The sequence below is a fragment of the Macaca mulatta genome, chromosome 8 (assembly GCF_049350105.2).
Source record: "Macaca mulatta isolate MMU2019108-1 chromosome 8, T2T-MMU8v2.0, whole genome shotgun sequence".
NCBI classification, from domain to species: domain Eukaryota; kingdom Metazoa; phylum Chordata; class Mammalia; order Primates; family Cercopithecidae; genus Macaca; species Macaca mulatta.
The window spans coordinates 135,405,705-135,422,234 of NC_133413.1; the positions used below are offsets into that span (position 1 = coordinate 135,405,705).

General features: G+C 40.9%; 1 protein-coding gene across 1 annotated transcript; it reads left to right on the forward strand.

The window, feature by feature from the left end:
* The first annotated feature begins 2,306 nt into the window (after positions 1–2,306).
* Positions 2,307–14,537, forward strand: ZNF572 (zinc finger protein 572). The gene is made up of 3 exons (XM_028852906.2): positions 2,307–2,418; positions 10,750–10,863; positions 11,490–14,537. The coding sequence occupies exons 2-3, from the start codon at positions 10,785–10,787 to the stop codon at positions 12,998–13,000; spliced, it is 1,590 nt and encodes a 529-aa protein (XP_028708739.2). The 5' UTR covers positions 2,307–2,418; positions 10,750–10,784; the 3' UTR covers positions 13,001–14,537.
* Positions 14,538–16,530: the final 1,993 nt, after the last annotated feature.

Genomic DNA, 16,530 nt, shown 5'->3' on the forward strand with positions numbered 1-16,530 from the left:
CAATGGAAAAAGAAGATATGGTAGGAGAAGAGCATGTAGAAAAGCCTAGAAAGCTTCTGTGAGAAAGTGATGTGTAAGCTGAAATCTGAAGGATGAGTAAGCATCAGTTAGGTAAAGGAACATGGAAGAATCAGATTCATTTTTGGAAAAGATACCTCCGGATTCAACAGGGAAGAGTGAATGAGAGGGAGCAAGGATGGGTATCTATAGGACTGTTAGGAGGGCATGGAAATCCTTCCAAGTGAGGGGTGATGGTTGCCAGAATAGAGGTGGCCCAGGTGGTTAGGAGAAACAACTACAGGTGAGAATTATTTATTACACAATGGATGAGGCTTATTTATGAATTGTATATGGAAGGTAAGGAAAGGGAAGTGAAAAGAAGGACTTTTGGGTTTCCATATAACTGGATGGATGGTTGAAAGAATATTGGAGGAGAAACAGGTTTATTTTGTTTTATTTTGTGTTTATATGTGTATACGGAGAAGAACAGTGAGAGAGAAGACAGATTATGATTTTGATTTTTGACATTTTGGTTTTGAGGTGTTATTGAGACTTCCTGTATGAGATGCCAAGTAGACCACTAGTTATGAGTGAAGAGCTCACCCATGTAGCTTGGGCTGGAGAAGCAAATTTTTGAGTTGTCTGCCTAGGTGGTATTTGAAAATGTGGGAGTGGATGAGATTGCCTAGGCAGAGAACATTCAGTGATAAGAGGAGAGGATGATCTCGAGGGACTGACTTGGAAAAGAGACTAACAGGACTGACTAGAGATGTTGGAAGAAAAGGAGGAGAATGTGGTATCACCTCAGAAGACTGTTTCTAGAAGACGAGTCCTTAGCCATATCAAACCTCCTGAAAAAGGACCTGAGAACTAAAAAATACCAATTGCACTAACTGACATCATGGAGGTCATTGGTGATGCTAGTGATTTTTCGTTGTTGTTGCAGGAGAAATGTTAAGGTCAGTGGAAAATTGGTGAAATGGAAACATTGTGAGTAAAAAGAGGAAAGAAAAGCTGAGGGACCATTGGGGATGGGGTGGAGGGATTGTGAGTTTGGTTGGTAGTGTGAAGTTTCCAAGAAGATGGGTAGGAAAGTGAGTACCAGTAAAGGGCTTATTAAAATGCCAAAAAGCCAGCACTTTGGGAGGCCGAGGTGGGCAGATCATGAGGTCAAGAGATCAAGACCATTCTGGCGAACATGGTGAAACCTGTCTCTACTAAAAATGCAAAAATTAGCTGGGCGTGGTGGCGCACGCCAGTAGTCCTAGCTACTCGGGAGCTGAGGCAGAAGAATTGCTTGAACCAGGGAGGCAGAGGTTGCAGTGAGCCGAAATCCTGCCATTGCACTCCAGGCTGGGGGACACAGTGAGACTCTATCTCCAAAAAAACAAAAACAAAAACAAAAACAAACCCAAAAAGAAAAAAAAAAAAAACCGCCAAAGAGGAACTCTGTGTTGTAACAGGAAGAAACAGAATGGCAGTGTGCAGACTTGAGTGGATTGCTATGTTTGGTAGAGATGAGATGAAGGGACTGGCTTCTATTTTCTCTGTAATGAAAAAGGAGGGATTAAATACTTCTCCAGGAGTTAATAAGGGTGACTTGTAAACGAATTGTTTTATATGTGAATGGATGCCTTGGCTTTCTAACTTTCACAGATAAGTAAATATATATCCACGCTCACAGCGGTGGGAACAGAAACAGTAAGTGTTTAAAAATACTAGAATGAGACCAGGCACGGTGGCTCACGCCTGTAATCCCAGCACTTTGGGAGGCTGAGGCGAGCGGATCACGAGGTGAGGAGATCGAGACCATCCTGGCTAACACGGTGAAACCCCATCTCTACTAAAAATACAAAAATTAGCCGGGTATGGTGGCAGGTGCCTGTAGTCCCAGCTACTCGGGAGGCTGAGGCAGGAGGATTGCGTGAACCCGGGAGTCGGAGCTTGCAGTGAGGCGAGATCGCGCTACTGCACTCTAGCCTGGGTGACAGAGCGAGACTCCGTTTCAAAAAAAAAAAAAAAAATACTAGATTGATTTTTATTCTAATAGTGATGATAATTAATCTGATGATATTCTGATGGCAAGGAAAGGTATAAGCTCCAATCAGGCCTCTGTCGTAAGCCGCCTAACAAGTGACAGGAATGAGGTTCACAGCTGTCACAGCACAAGGAAAGGAAATCCACCCCCACGCTCCTTCTGGTCCAGGACCCTAAGGGTTAAGATCAACGAGAGTTGGCCATCACTGCTTCCTAGAGCGGCTCTAGCAAAGCCGCCAGGGGAGCTGGGGGTAACTTCCTGTTTCTGCCTTCCGGGTTTGAGAGTTTAGGACCCTGGGTTGGTGGGGTTAGAGGGAGAGGGGGCGCCTTCCTCCTCGACTGCTGGGGGTGCAGGGCGCCTTGGGTGTAGCACCCAGAACAGTGAGTTCCTTCTTGGGGGGAAGGGAGCCGAGGGTTGCGGGCTAGAGGAGTGGAAACAGCTCCGTCCAGGCTGCAGTGGACATCCGGAGAGAGATCCCGCTGCTGCCAGGGGCGAAGGCCCAGCATCTCCCACCGGCGGGCCACCGTCATCCTTGTCCGCGGGGTCCCTTAAGGGATCCTGTCGGCCGGAGACCGTTTGGTATCCTGGAACTTCACCCCCCAGCGTCTCCAACTTGTCCCTGCCATTGGTTGTTAAAACTAGGCGTCAGGCAGTGCATTTTTGGAGGATTTCTGATCAAAGCACGGCCCCACTCTGATCAGCTAGTTGCTCTGTAACAGTGAAAACACTCCTTCCCCGTGGAAAGACATCTTAATGGCAACCCTTTATGGCCTTGCATTTGCCACCGTTTTGCTGAGCCACTGTTCCGGGGGCTCGTTTGCTGCCAAATTTAATAGTATTTTAGTAGGGAAAATGGAGGGGGGGAGGGTGGTAATGTGTTACCCAGACTCATGCTTCTTTTGTAAATACTTTGATAACAATATGTAACTTAGGACAGCAAAATATGTAACTCTATTCGAACAACTCCACCCCCTTCCTTTTTTTGCATTCAGGTGTATGGCTTTTTCCCTCCCCTCACTCAGACACTGGGGATACTAGTAGACTAGTTTCACGTTTCTCTAGAACAAATCCCTGCTTGCTGAGTGTGCTTATGGAATGTCGACTCACTTTGTTACAAGGTTTAGGAATGTAGATCTGTTTTCTAAAACGCCAGTCAATATATTCTAAAATAAAGGGACTCTTTGAGGATTATTTGTAGTTTGGCATTATGCCCAGCTCTGCTTCCCATTCTAGTTTATGATCATAGGTAAGAGGGTGAAAAAGGTCAGCATCCAAACAGACTTGGAGCTCAATCCTGCTCTACCACTTTCTAGGTGACCTTAGGAAAGTTTCTTAATACCTTTTAAACTCATCCTGTAAAATGCTGGTAGTTGTTCATACACCTCAGAGGGCTATTGTAAGAATTAAATGACAAATGTGTGGAAATTATTTCATTCACTACCTGGCACATAATAGGCAGCAATGGTGAAAATACAATATAAGTACAGATACTTTTTTTGGTTTTTAAAATGTGTGCTTTTGTATATCCTTTTATGTCCTTATTTTTCTCCCAAATAATGATATTCTTTATATTCTGAAATGGATGCCAGAAGTCCATATGTCACTGCCTTCCTGTGGTAGATCACATCATTTTCTTCTTTTTATTTCTTATTTTTTGTTGTTGAGACGGAATCTTGCTCTGTCGCCCAGGCTGGAGTGGTGCAGTGACACCATGTCGGCTCCCTGCAACCTCCGCCTCCTGGGTTCGAGCGGTTCTTCTGCCTCAGCCCCGTGAGTAGCTGGGACTACAGGCGCGTGCCACCACGCCCGGCTAATTTTTTGTAGTTTTAGTAGAGAACGAGGTTTCACTGCATAGCCAGGGTGGAACATTTTCTAGTCCCTTAAAATAGGTTACTGATTGTTGGCTCCAGAAGACAAAGTTTAGGCTGAAATGGGTATTGTGAATATGGTAGACTTAGGAACTAAGTGCAAGGAGGAAGAGGTCCTCTTGAGGCTTCTTTTTATATTGCAGGGTTATTGGCTATAATTATTCCACCTCTGCTTTGTCCTAATTTCTCTTTACTGGTTATGTAAATCCTAACTTTCCTTTGAAATTGACTTCAAAGGTTTCCTTCTGTCAAGACCAAGTTATTCTTTTGAAACTAAACAGCGTGCTTTTTTTTCTTTAGCTGCTGCTTATGCCTGCATATTGATTCCTTGAAGTCTTTATAAAAGTTTTATTGGTGTCTTTTAAAAAAATATACTTTGTTTTTTAAATTAAAAGTGTTTCTAAGCTATGCGTGGACAATGAGGATTAGTATTCTGTCTTTGAAGCTTGATCCTCAAACCTTTAATGTGAAGATTTACTTTTTTTTTTTTATTATGTAAGTTCTAGGGTACATGGGCACAACGTGCAGGTTTGTTACATATGTATACATGTGCCATGTTGGTGTGCTGCACCCATTAACTCGTCATTTACATTAGGTGTATCTCTTAATGCTATCCCTCCCCCCCTCCACAATAGGACCGGGTATGTGATGATCCCCTTCCTGTGTCTAAGTGATCTCATTGTTCAATTCCCACCTATGAGTGAGAACATGCGGTGTTTGGTTTTCTGTTCTTGCGATAGTTTGCTGAGAATGATGGTTTCCAGCTGCATCCATGTCCCTACAAAGGACACAAACTCATCCTTTTTTATGGCTGCATAGTATTCCATGGTGTATATGTGCCACATTTTCTTAATCCAGTCTGTCACTGATGGACATTTGGGTTGATTCCAAGTCTTTGCTATTGTGAATAGTACTGCAATAAACATACATGTGCATGTGCCTTTATAGCAGCATGACTTATAATCCTTTGGGTATATCCCCAGTAATGGGATGGCTGGGTCAAATGGTATGTCTAGTTCTAGATCCTTGAGGAATTGCCACACTGTTTTCCACAATGGTTGAACTAGTTTACAGTCCCACCAACGGTGTAAAAGTGTTTCTATTTCTCCACATCCTCTCCAGCACCTGTTGTTTCCTGATTTTTTAATGATTGCCATTCTAACTGGTGTGAGATGGTATCTCATTGTGGTTTGATTTGCATTTCTCTGATGGCCAGTGATGATGAGCATTTTTTCATGTGTCTGTTGGCTGTATGAATGTCTTCTTTTGAGAAGTGTCTGTTCATATCCTTTGCCCACTTTTTGATGGGGTTGCTTGTTTTTTTCTTGTAAATTTGATTGAGTTCTTTGTAGGTTCTGGATATTAGCCCTTTGTCAGATGAGTAGATTGCAAAAATTTTCTCCTATCCTGTAGGTTGCCTCTTCACTCTGATGGTAGTTTCTTTTGCCATGCGGAAGCTCTTTAGTTTAATTAGATCCCATTTGTGTATTTTGACTTTTGTTGCTGTTGCTTTTGGTGTTTTAGTAATGGAGTCCTTGCCCATGCCTATGTCCTGAATGGTATTGCCTAGGTTTTGTTCTAGGGTTTTTATGGTTTTAGGTCTAACATTTAAGTTTTAATCCATCTTGAATTAATTTTTGTATAAGGTGTAAGGAAGGGATCCAGTTTCAGCTTTCTACATATGGCTAGCCAGTTTTCCCAGCACCATTTATTAAATAGGGAATCTTTTCCCCATTTCTTGTTTTTGTAGGTTTGTCAAAGATCCATTGGTTGTAAATGTGTAGTGTTATTTCTGAGGCCCCTGTTCTGTTCCATTGGTCTATATCTCTGTTTTGGTACCAGTACCATGCTGTTTTGGTTACTGTAGCCTTGTAATATAGTTTGAAGTCAGGTAGCATGATGCCTCCAGCTTTGTTCTTTTGGCTTACGATCGTCTTGGCAATGCGGGGTCTTTTTTGGTTCCATATGAACTTTAAAGCAGTTTTTTCCAATTCTGTGAAGAAAGTCATTGGTAGCTTAATGGGGATGGCATTGAATCTATAAATTACCTTGTGCAGTATGGCCATTTTCACGATATTGATTCTTCCTATCCATGAGCATGGTATGTTCTTCCATTTGTTTGTGTCCTCTTTTATTTCACTGAGCAGTGGTTTGTAGTTCTCCTTGAAGAGGTCCTTTACATCCCTTGTAAGTTGGATTCCTAGGTATTTTATTCTTTTTGTAGCAATTGTGAATGGGAGTTCATTCCTGATTTGGCTCTCTGTTTGTCTGTTACTGGTGTATAAGAATGCTTGTGATTTTTGCACATTGATTTTGTATCCTGAGACTTTGCTGAAGTTGCTTATCAGCTTAAGGAGATTTTGGGCTGAGATGATGGGGTTTTCTAAATATACAATCATGTCATCTGGAAACAGGGATAATTTGACTTTCTTCTTTTCCTAACTGAATACCCTTTATTTCTTTCTCTTGCCTGATTGCCCTAGCCAGAACTTCCAACACTATGTTGAATAGGAGTGGTGAGAGAGGGCATCCCTGTCTTGGGCTTTCAAAGGGAATGCTTCCAGTTTTTGCCCATTCAGTATGATATTGGCTGTGGGTTTTTCGTAAATAGCTCTTATTATTTTGAGATATGTTCCATCAATACCGAATTTATTGAGAGTTTTTAGCATGAAGGGCTGTTGAATTTTGTCAAAGGCCTTTTCTGCATCTGTTGAGATAATCATGTGGTTTTTGTCTTTGGTTCTGTTTATATGCTGGATTACGTTTATTGATTTGCGTATGTTGAACCAGCCTTGCATTCCAGGGATAAAGCCCACTTGATCATGGTGGATAAACTTTTTGATGTCCTGCTGGATTCGGTTTGCCAGTATTTTATTGAGGATTTTTGCATCGATGTTCATCAGGGATATTGGTCTAAAATTCTCTTTTTTTTTTTGTATCTCTGCCAGGCTTTGGTATCAGGATGATGTTGGCCTCATAAAATGAGTTAGGGAGGATTCCCTCTTTTTCTATTGATTGGAATAGTTTCAGAAGGAATGGTACCAACTCCTCTTTGTACCTCTGGTAGAGTTTGGCTGTGAATCCGTCTGGTCCTGGACTTTTTTTGTTTGGTAGGCTATTAATTGTTGCCTCAATTTCAGAACCTGCTATTGGTCTATTCAGGGATTCAACTTCTTCCTGGTTTAGTCTTGGAGAGTGTAAGTGTCCAGGAAATTATCCATTTCTTCTAGGTTTTCTAGTTTATTTGTGTAGAGGTGTTTATAGTATTCCTTGATGGTAGTTTGTATTTCTGTGGGGTCGGTGGTGATAGCCCCTTCATCATTTTTTATTGCGTCTATTTGATTCTTCTCTATTTTCTTCTTTATTAGCCTTGCTAGCGGTCTATCAATTTTGTTGATCTTTTCAAAAATCCAGCTCCTGGATTCATTGATTTTTTGGAGGGTTTTTTGTGTCTCTATCTCCTTCAGTTCTGCTCTGATCTTAGTTATTTCTTGCCTTCTGCTAGCTTTTGAATGTGTTTGCTCTTGCTTCTCTAGTTCTTTTAATTGTGATGTTAGGGTGTCAACTTTAGATCTTTCCTGCCTTCTCTTGTGGGCATTTAGTGCTATAAATTTCCCTCTACACACTGCTTTAAATGTATCCCAGAGATTCTAGTATGTTGTATCTTTGTTCTTATTGGTTTCAAAGAACATCTTTATTTCTGCCTTCATTTCGTTATGTACCCAGTAGTCATTCAGGAGCAGGTTGTTCAGTTCCCATGTAGTTGAGCGGTTTTGATTGAGTTTCTTAGTCCTGAGTTCTAGTTTGATTGCACTGTGGTCTGAGAGACAGTTTGTTATAATTTCTGTTCTTTTACATTTGCTGAGGAGTGCTTTACTTACAAGTATATGGTCAATTTTGGAATAAATGTGATGTGGTGCTGAGAAGAATGTATATTCTCTTGATTCGGGGTGGAGAGTTCTGTAGATGTCTATTAGATCTGCTTGGTGCAGAGTTGAGTTCAATTCCTGGATATCCTTATTAACTTTCTGTCTCGTTGATCTGTCTAATGTTGACAGTGGGGTGTTAAAGTCTCCCATTATTATTGTATGGGAGTCTAAGTCTCTTTGTAAGTCTCTAAGGACTTGCTTTATGAATCTGGGTGCTCCTGTATTGGGTGCATATATATTTAGGATAGTTAGCTCTTCCTGATGAATTGATTCCTTTACCATTATGTAATGGCCTTCCTTGTCTCTTTTGATCTTTGATGGTTTAAAGTCTGTCTTATCAGAGACTAGGATTGCAAGCCCTGCTTTTTTTTGTTTTCCATTTGCTTGGTAGATCTTCCTCCATCCCTTTATTTTGAGCCTATGTTTGTCTCTGCATGTGAGATGGGTCTCCTGAATACAGCAAACTGATGGGTCTTGACTCTATCCAATTTGCCAGTCCGTGTCTTTTAATTGGACCATTTAGTCCATTTACATTTAAGGTTAATATTGTTATGTGTGAACTTGATCCTGTCATTATGATATTAGCTGGTTATTTTGCTCGCTAGTTGATGCAGTTTCTTTCTAGCATCGATGGACTTTACATTTTGACATGTTTTTGCAATGGCTGGTACCGGTTGTTCCTTTCCATGTTTAGTGCTTCCTTCAGGATCTCTTGTAGGGCAGGCCTGGTGGTGACTAAATCTCTTAGCATTTGCTTGTCTGTAAAGGATTTTATTTCTCCTTCACTTATGAAACTTAGTTTGGCTGGATATGAAATTCTGGGTTGAAAATTCTTTTCTTTAAGAATGTTGAATATCGGCCCCCAGTCTCTTCTGGCTTGGAGAGTTTCTGCCGAGAGATCTGCTGTTAGTCTGATGGGCTTCCCTTTGTGGGTAACCCGACCTTTCTCTCTGGCTGCCCTTAACATTTCTTCCTTCATTTCAACTTTGGTGAATCTGACAATTATGTGTCTTGGAGTTGCTCTTCTCGAGGAGTATCTTTGTGGCGTTCTCTGTCTTTCCTGAATTTGAATGTTAGCTTGCCTTACTAGGTTGGGGAAGTTCTCCTGGATGATATCCTACAGAGTGTTTTCCAACTTGGTTCCGTTTTCCCTGTCACTTTCAGGCATACCAGTCAGACATAGATTTGGTCTTTTCACATAATCCCATATTTCTTGGAGGCTTTGTTCATTTCTTTTTACTCTCTTTTCTCTACACTTCTCTTCTCGCTTCACTTCATTCATTTGATCTTCAGTCGCTGATACTCTTTCTTCCAGTTGATCGAGTCGGTTACTGAAGCTTGTGCTTTTGTCATGTAGTTCTCGTGTTATGGTTTTCATCTCTATCAGTTCTTTTAAGGTCTTCTCTGCATTGATTATTCTAGTTATCCATTCATCCATTCTTTTTTCAAGGTTTTTAGTTTCTTTGCGCTGGTTACCTAGTTCCTCCTTTAGCTCTGAGAAGTTTGATCGAATGAAGCCTTCTTATCTCAGCTCGTCAAAGTCATTCTCTGTCCAGCTTTGTTCCGTTGCTGGTGATTAGCTGCGTTCCTTTGGATGGGGAGATGTGCTCTGATTTTTTGAATTTCCAGCTTTCCTGCACTGCTTTTTCCCCATCTTTGTGGTTTTTCTCTGCCTTTGGTCTTTGATGATGGTGACGTACTGATGGGGTTTTGGTGTGGGTGTCCTTTCTGTTTGTTAGTTTTCCTTCTAACAGTCAGGACCCTCAGCTGTAGGTCTGTTGGAGTTTGCTTGAGGTCCACTCCAGACCCTGTTTGCCTGGGTATCAGCAGCAGAGGCTGAAGATAGAATATTGCTGAACAGCAAGTGCTGCTGTCTGATTCTTGTTCTGGAAGCTTCATCTCAGGGGTGTACCCCGCCATGTGAGGTGTGAGGTGTTGGTCTGCACCTAGTGGGGGATGTCTCCCAGGTAGGCTACTCAGGGGTCAGGGACCCACTTGAGCAGGCAGTCTGTCCATTCTCAGATCTCAACCTCCATGCTGGCAGATCCACTGCTCTCTTCAAAGCTGTCAGACAGGGGCATTTACCTCTGCCGAGGTTTCTGCTGCTTTTTGTTTAGCTATGCCCTGTCCCCAGAGGAGGAGGCTACAGAGGCAGGCTGGCCTCCTTGAGCTGCTGTGGGTTCCACCCAATTAGAGCTTCCCAGTGGCTTTGTTTACCTACTTAAGCCTCAGCAATGGCGGACGCCCCTTCCCCAGCCTCGCTGCTGCCTTGCAGTTAGATCTCAGACTGCTGTGCTAGCAATGAGGGAGGCTCTCTGGGTGTGGGACCCTCTGGGCCAGCTGTGGGATATAATCTCCTGGTGTGCCGTTTGCTAAGACCCTTGGTAAAGCACAATATTAGGGTGGGAGTTACCCGATTTTCCAGGTGTTGTGTGTCTCAATTTCCTTTGGCTAGGAAAAGGAATTCCCTTCCCCCTTGCGCTTCCCAGGTGAGGCTGCCTCACCCTGCTTTAGCTCTCGCTGGTCGGGCTGCACCTGCGGACCAGCGCCAACTGTCTGGCACTCCCCAGTGAGATGAACCCGGTACCTCAGTTGAAAATGCAGAAATCACCCGTCTTCTGTGTTGCTCATGCTGGGAGCTGGAGGCTGGAGCTGTTCCTATTCAGCCATCTTGGGCGTGCCCCCCCAAAGATTTACTTTTTTGCATTGTTATTTCAGGGTTAACCCTTAATTCTAAACACTTGGATCTGAGATAAGATTTTCTAAAAGGGCTGCTAAGAGTTGTTTTTCTTATTTTCAGTATGGTTCATGGAACATTCTGTGCCTCCTATTGTTGTGTTGGAATGGTTGGGAAGGAAGGAGGAAGCATAAACTTTAACATGTACCTTCAAACATAATTTATTTTCTTCCACAGGGTTTCTGATCTCTAACTTGGCTGTGATCATTGTGATGGAGCAAGAAAAAAAACTGTTGGTTTCAGATTCTAACAGCTTTATGGAGAGGGAGAGTTTGAAAAGCCCCTTCACAGGTGAGGGATCAAGACGATGGTCTGAATCCTTAGGAAATTTGATGTAGAAAGAACAGGACACTAGAATGAGACAAACCTTAATTTAATTCCTTGTTCTGTCACTTATAAGCTGTGTTAATTATTTTGGCCTCATTGTTCTCATCTTTAAGAAAATGAATAATACCGATTTCACATATATTTTAGAATTAGTGAAATACCCCATCCAAAGCTACTGTTCTTAATAAATAATGGCTATGGTTATTTCTATAGCATTTGCTCAGATTTTAGCAAAGCTATTGTCTAGTTTTTACCTGAGATGGTATCCTGTTCAATTTCACTCCTATTCACATCAATCCTGTTTTTTCTCTTAAGTCTTCTAGAACAAAATTTAATGCATTTCTTTTTAGATTGATGTTCCCTTTGCCAATAATGGTTCAAATAATGCATTAGTGTAGTTGCTAAGTACAAAAAAAATCCACCTGCTTCTGGTAAACAGAGGAAAAGAAGTGAAACTGTCTTTAAAAACTTTTTTATATGAAATATTTATGAGGTTTTACAGTGTTATTTCCTCTCTTCCACTGCACTTTAGAATTTGTGTCTCTGGCAGAGGTGCAGAATATGGTTAGAATATTTGTTTATTCTTGCAGGAGATGAAAGTATGAATAATTTGAAAACTGTTCACCACAATAATCCTAAGGCAGATAAACTTAAAGAGAAACCTTCAGAATGGTCTAAAAGACATAGACCACAACATTATAAACATGAGGATGCAAAAGAAATGCCACTGACATGGGTTCAAGATGAGATTTGGTGTCATGATTCCTATGAGAGTGATGGCAAGTCAGAGAATTGGGGAAATTTTATAGCTGAAGAGGAGGAAAAACCCAGTCACCAGGAATGGGACCCAGGAGAACATACCAATGTCTGTGTGCAGCAGAATTCATCCTTTGTAGACAGACCCTACAAATGTTCCGAATGTTGGAAAAGCTTCAGTAATAGTTCTCATTTGCGTACTCACCAGAGGACCCACTCAGGAGAAAAGCCTTATAAATGCTCTGAGTGTGCAAAATGCTTTTGTAACAGTTCTCACCTGATTCAGCATCTAAGAATGCACACAGGAGAGAAGCCCTACCAGTGTGGTGAATGTGGGAAAAGCTTCAGCAATACCTCCCATCTTATTATCCATGAGAGAACTCACACGGGAGAGAAACCCTATAAATGTCCCGAGTGTGGGAAGAGATTCAGCAGCAGCTCTCACCTTATTCAGCATCACAGATCACATACAGGTGAAAAACCATATGAATGTTCTGTCTGTGGAAAAGGCTTCAGTCATAGCTATGTCCTAATAGAACATCAGAGGACTCACACTGGAGAAAAACCTTATAAGTGCCCTGATTGTGGGAAGAGTTTTAGTCAGAGTTCCAGCCTCATTCGCCACCAGCGGACACACACAGGTGAGAAGCCCTACAAATGTCTTGAGTGTGGAAAAAGCTTTGGTTGTAATTCTACTCTAATAAAACATCAGCGAATACATACAGGAGAAAAGCCTTATCAATGTTCAGAATGTGGGAAGAATTTTAGTCGTAGTTCAAACCTTATTACACACCAGAAAATGCACACAGGAGAGAAATCCTATGAAAGTTCTGAATATGAAGAAAGTTTGAGTCAGAACTGCAATGTGATAGAAGAATGCAGAATGCAGTTAGGAGAAAAACCATATAGATGTTGTGAATGTGGAAAGAGTTTTGGCCTTAGCTCCCATCTCATTAGACATCAGAGAACACATACAGGAGAAAAGCCTTACAGATGTTCTGAGTGCTGGAAAACTTTCAGTCAGAGTTCCACCCTGGTGATTCACCAAAGGACACATACAGGAGAGAAACCTTATAAATGTCCTGATTGTGGTGAATGCTTCAGTCAGAGCTTTAACCTCATCAGGCACCGGAGGACCCACATAGGGGAAAAACCTTACAAATGTACCAGCTGTGAGAAATGCTTCAGCAGAAGTGCCTACCTCAGTCAGCATTGGAAAATTCATGTAGAAAAGCCTTTTGAGTCTCCTGACGTTGGGGATTTTCCTCGTGAATGGACTTGGAAAAGCTGTTCAGGGGAAGTGCCCCTCATCCCTTCATTTTCAGTACCAAATTCATCTTCCTGAGTCCCAAAGGAAGGAATGGTTTTTTCTTCCTTGTTGGACCACGACAATGTAGGTATTCTGTGATTGATGTGCTATAAAGTTTCTTTGATGTGTTTGTTAAAACATTTGGAAAAAGTCAACCTCCCAGTTTAAAGGATGGGAAGACCCCAATCACCAGGTTATTGGATCTGTCCAGTGAGAGATTCATCCACCAAGGATGAAGAAAGGAGGACTTTAAAAAATTTAAGGTAAGATAGTAATAGCTTCAAAAGAAATGTACAGAGTAATCCTGAGAGTAAGCAAAGGAACCGTGAGAACCTGAAGCTAGAATTGCTATTGAATTACTTTATTTTATCTTCGTTTACTAGGTAGAGATACATCGTTACCAGCCTCAGGGGTTTACCCAGAGAAAGGGTATTTTTGAGCAAATAATGTGATTTCCTGGCTATTTTGTTGGGGCTTAAGAAGGAAAAGATTTTTTTTTTTCAAATGCATTTTTAGTCACTAAAAATAAAACTATTGTAGCATCTAGAACTATACTGTCCAATACCATAGCCTCTAGCCATATGTAGCTATTTGTATTAAGATTAACTGAAATTTTAAATCCAGTTCCTCAGTCACACTAGCCACTTTCTAAGTGTTCAGTAGCTCTATGTGACCAGCAGCTGCTGTATTGGATATTATAGAAGGTTCTTTCATTCAAGATCATTATTCTTGACAGACCCATAAATATTTCCTATAAAGACTGTAGAAATGTGTTCTGGAGGGTTTGCTCTCCAAAAGGAATTGTAACATAGAGTAGAACTGGGATACAGTATTGAAGACACTGGGTTTAGAGATTGGATATTTTAATGATTGTGTGTTCTAATTCATGTGCTGCCGACTGAGTTATCTAGTGATATGACCTCACTGTCTTGACCAAAGCCAGAAGAGAAGGCAGGATTCCTGAATTCTGTCTTACAATTTTTAATGAAGAGCCTTTTCCCCAAGTTATCCCATTATGTAATTCTTGGTCAGCTCAAGAACTTGGTTTTTTTTCTAATAATTAACTCACTAATTCGGAGCCAGTGTCCAAGGACAGTTTGCCATTAAGGAGTAGTGAGACTTCTTAGCTTCAGTACTGACAGTTTTCTTTTGCCTCTTGACATAATTGGTATATGGATCTGATAACTGAGGCCCCATCTTCCCTACTCATTCTTATGGGAATGATGCTTTGGAAATTATTAGATATATCCTATTCCCTTCCTCCCATTTTATTTCCTACTAGTGCAAAAGGTAGACAAGTAGGAAGGTTAGGACTCCTGAGTTGCCCATGATTTCATCTAATTTTTTGGATTCAGAATATATTTTATGAATAATATGCAGAGATGCATATTATGAATGTGAAGCCAGAATGGGTCAGTTGTAGCTGCTGCAAAGGTCTGTAGCTGATGGTCATTTAATTGCATGGGGATTATTTTATCTTTCATGATTGTGGTGCACCTGATACTGGCAGGGTATTTGTGTGTTTTTGTATTGTTATTTGATTACAAAAATAAAGCAAAAACTAACAAATAAAGGTATTGAAGAAGAATTTGGGGGAAATTTTCTACTTTCAGAAAAGGGGGAAAACATTAGGCATTATTGGCCTTTTATTTTTATTTTTTTCTTATTCATTAATTTTTTTTTTTTGAGACGGAGTCTCACTCTGTCGCCCAGGCTGGAGTGCAGTGGCGCGATCTTGGCTCACTGCAAGCTCCACCTCCCGGGTTCATGCCATTCTCCTGCCTCAGCCTCCCGAGTAGCTGGGACTACAGGTGCCCACCACCACGCCTGGCTAATTTTTTGTATTTTTAGTAGAGACGGGGTTTCACCTTGTTAGCCAGGATGGTCTTGATTTCCTGACCTCGTGATCCACCCGCCTCGGCCTCCCAAAGTGCTGGGATTACAGGTGTGAGCCACCGCACCCGGCCCTTATTCATTAATTTTTTTTGAGATAAGGTCTCACACTGTCAACCAGACTGTAGTGCAATGGCACCATCATAGCTGACTTCAGCCTCAAACTCCTGGGCTCAAGGGATCTTCCCATCTCAGCCTCCTGAGTAGCTAGGACTACAGTGCACGCCACTGCAGTCAGCTAATTTTAAAATTTTTGTAGAGACAGAGTCTTGCTATGTTGCCCAGACTGGTGTTGAACTCCTGGCTTCATGCAGTTCTCCTCCTCAGCCTCCCAAGCTGCTGAGATTACAGGTGTGAGCCACCAAACCCGGCCCATTATTGGCTTTTATATGACCTCACCTGAGTATTTTTCTGTCTCTGTATGTTATCTGGTATTGCCCAAATTTTATTAAATTGTAATATTTCAGGACAAGTTTTTATAGTAACTAATAGTTTGATTAATGCTTGATAACCAAGGAGTTATCAACTTAGGAGTTTGCTGATAAACTTAGGAGTTTGCTGTTGAGGCTGAAATTCAGTTACAAGGCAGCAGTGGTTGGGGTGATATAAAATCAATCACATGCTCTGTGGCAGGTAGCCACTCTGAGCCTCAGTTCCCTCATCTGTAAAACAGAAATAATGCCTGCCTTACAGAGTTACCATAAACATTAAATGAATGTTTGCAAATCATATAGCACAGTGCTTAAACATAGCAGGGTATCAATAAATGGTAATTACTTGCTGCTGCTATTATTAATTGAAACAAACTGAAAAAAAAAGTTATCCACATGTTTTGAAAGTAGAAGTAGTAGTACAGTCCCAAACTTATCTTACTTGTAGATTCTTTATGATCAACTTCAGGAATTTTAACGGATAAAATATTGGAAAAGCACAGAACTATATTGTTTGCAGACTGTCTAAAACACTTTTATTTTATTCACCTTGTAAGCAGCTATAACAAAAAAAACAGGAAATTTTACTAAATTTTCTTTTTATTCATGAAACAAAGAATTTGGTTTAAACTGGAAAAGAACAAAATCACAAGTTCAATATAAGTTAATTTGCATCTGAAGAGATTAATAACAGGTACAATTTATGTTCTGTCACCATCACCTATACAATGTACTATGATGGCTGGTAATATATAAAATCTATTTCACAAACCTTGATGTCTACCAGAATAAAGATGTTCACATCTTAGATGGGTTAAGATGGGCTCCATTAGTAGAACAATTTGGCAAAAATCCTTGTCTCTTTGGATTGAAAATGAGGAAAACAAAAAAGAGATTTGTACCTTATGATGGAGAATATAACATAGTCAAACATAATATGTGATGCGTTTATCTCAGTTTCATTAATCAGCAAGTAGACTCTTTGTTTAGCTCCATGAGAAAGAAATTCTATATTCTCTATTTTTCTTGCTAGCATAAAGGACTCAGCATGTGAATAAAGAAAGCATTCTTTATTTACAAGTGATTTATTTCATGGTTTCTTTTTAATTAAATAGAAGACACCTATAATGTATATTTTTCCTACTCAAAGAAGGAGCTCATATATATTTTCCATGCCATAGCATAGGGACAGCCATGTCAATGCATGTACTCACAACTATAGGAGGGAACTCACTCCCTAAC

Bases quoted from the DNA above. Each gene is read 5' to 3' on its own strand.
- ZNF572 (XM_028852906.2), top strand. From the start codon at position 10,785: ATGGAGCAAGAAAAAAAACTGTTGGTTTCAGATTCTAACAGCTTTATG. The intron at 10,864-11,489 runs GTGAGGGATCAA...TTATTCTTGCAG, and splicing joins TTTGAAAAGCCCCTTCACAG to GAGATGAAAGTATGAATAAT.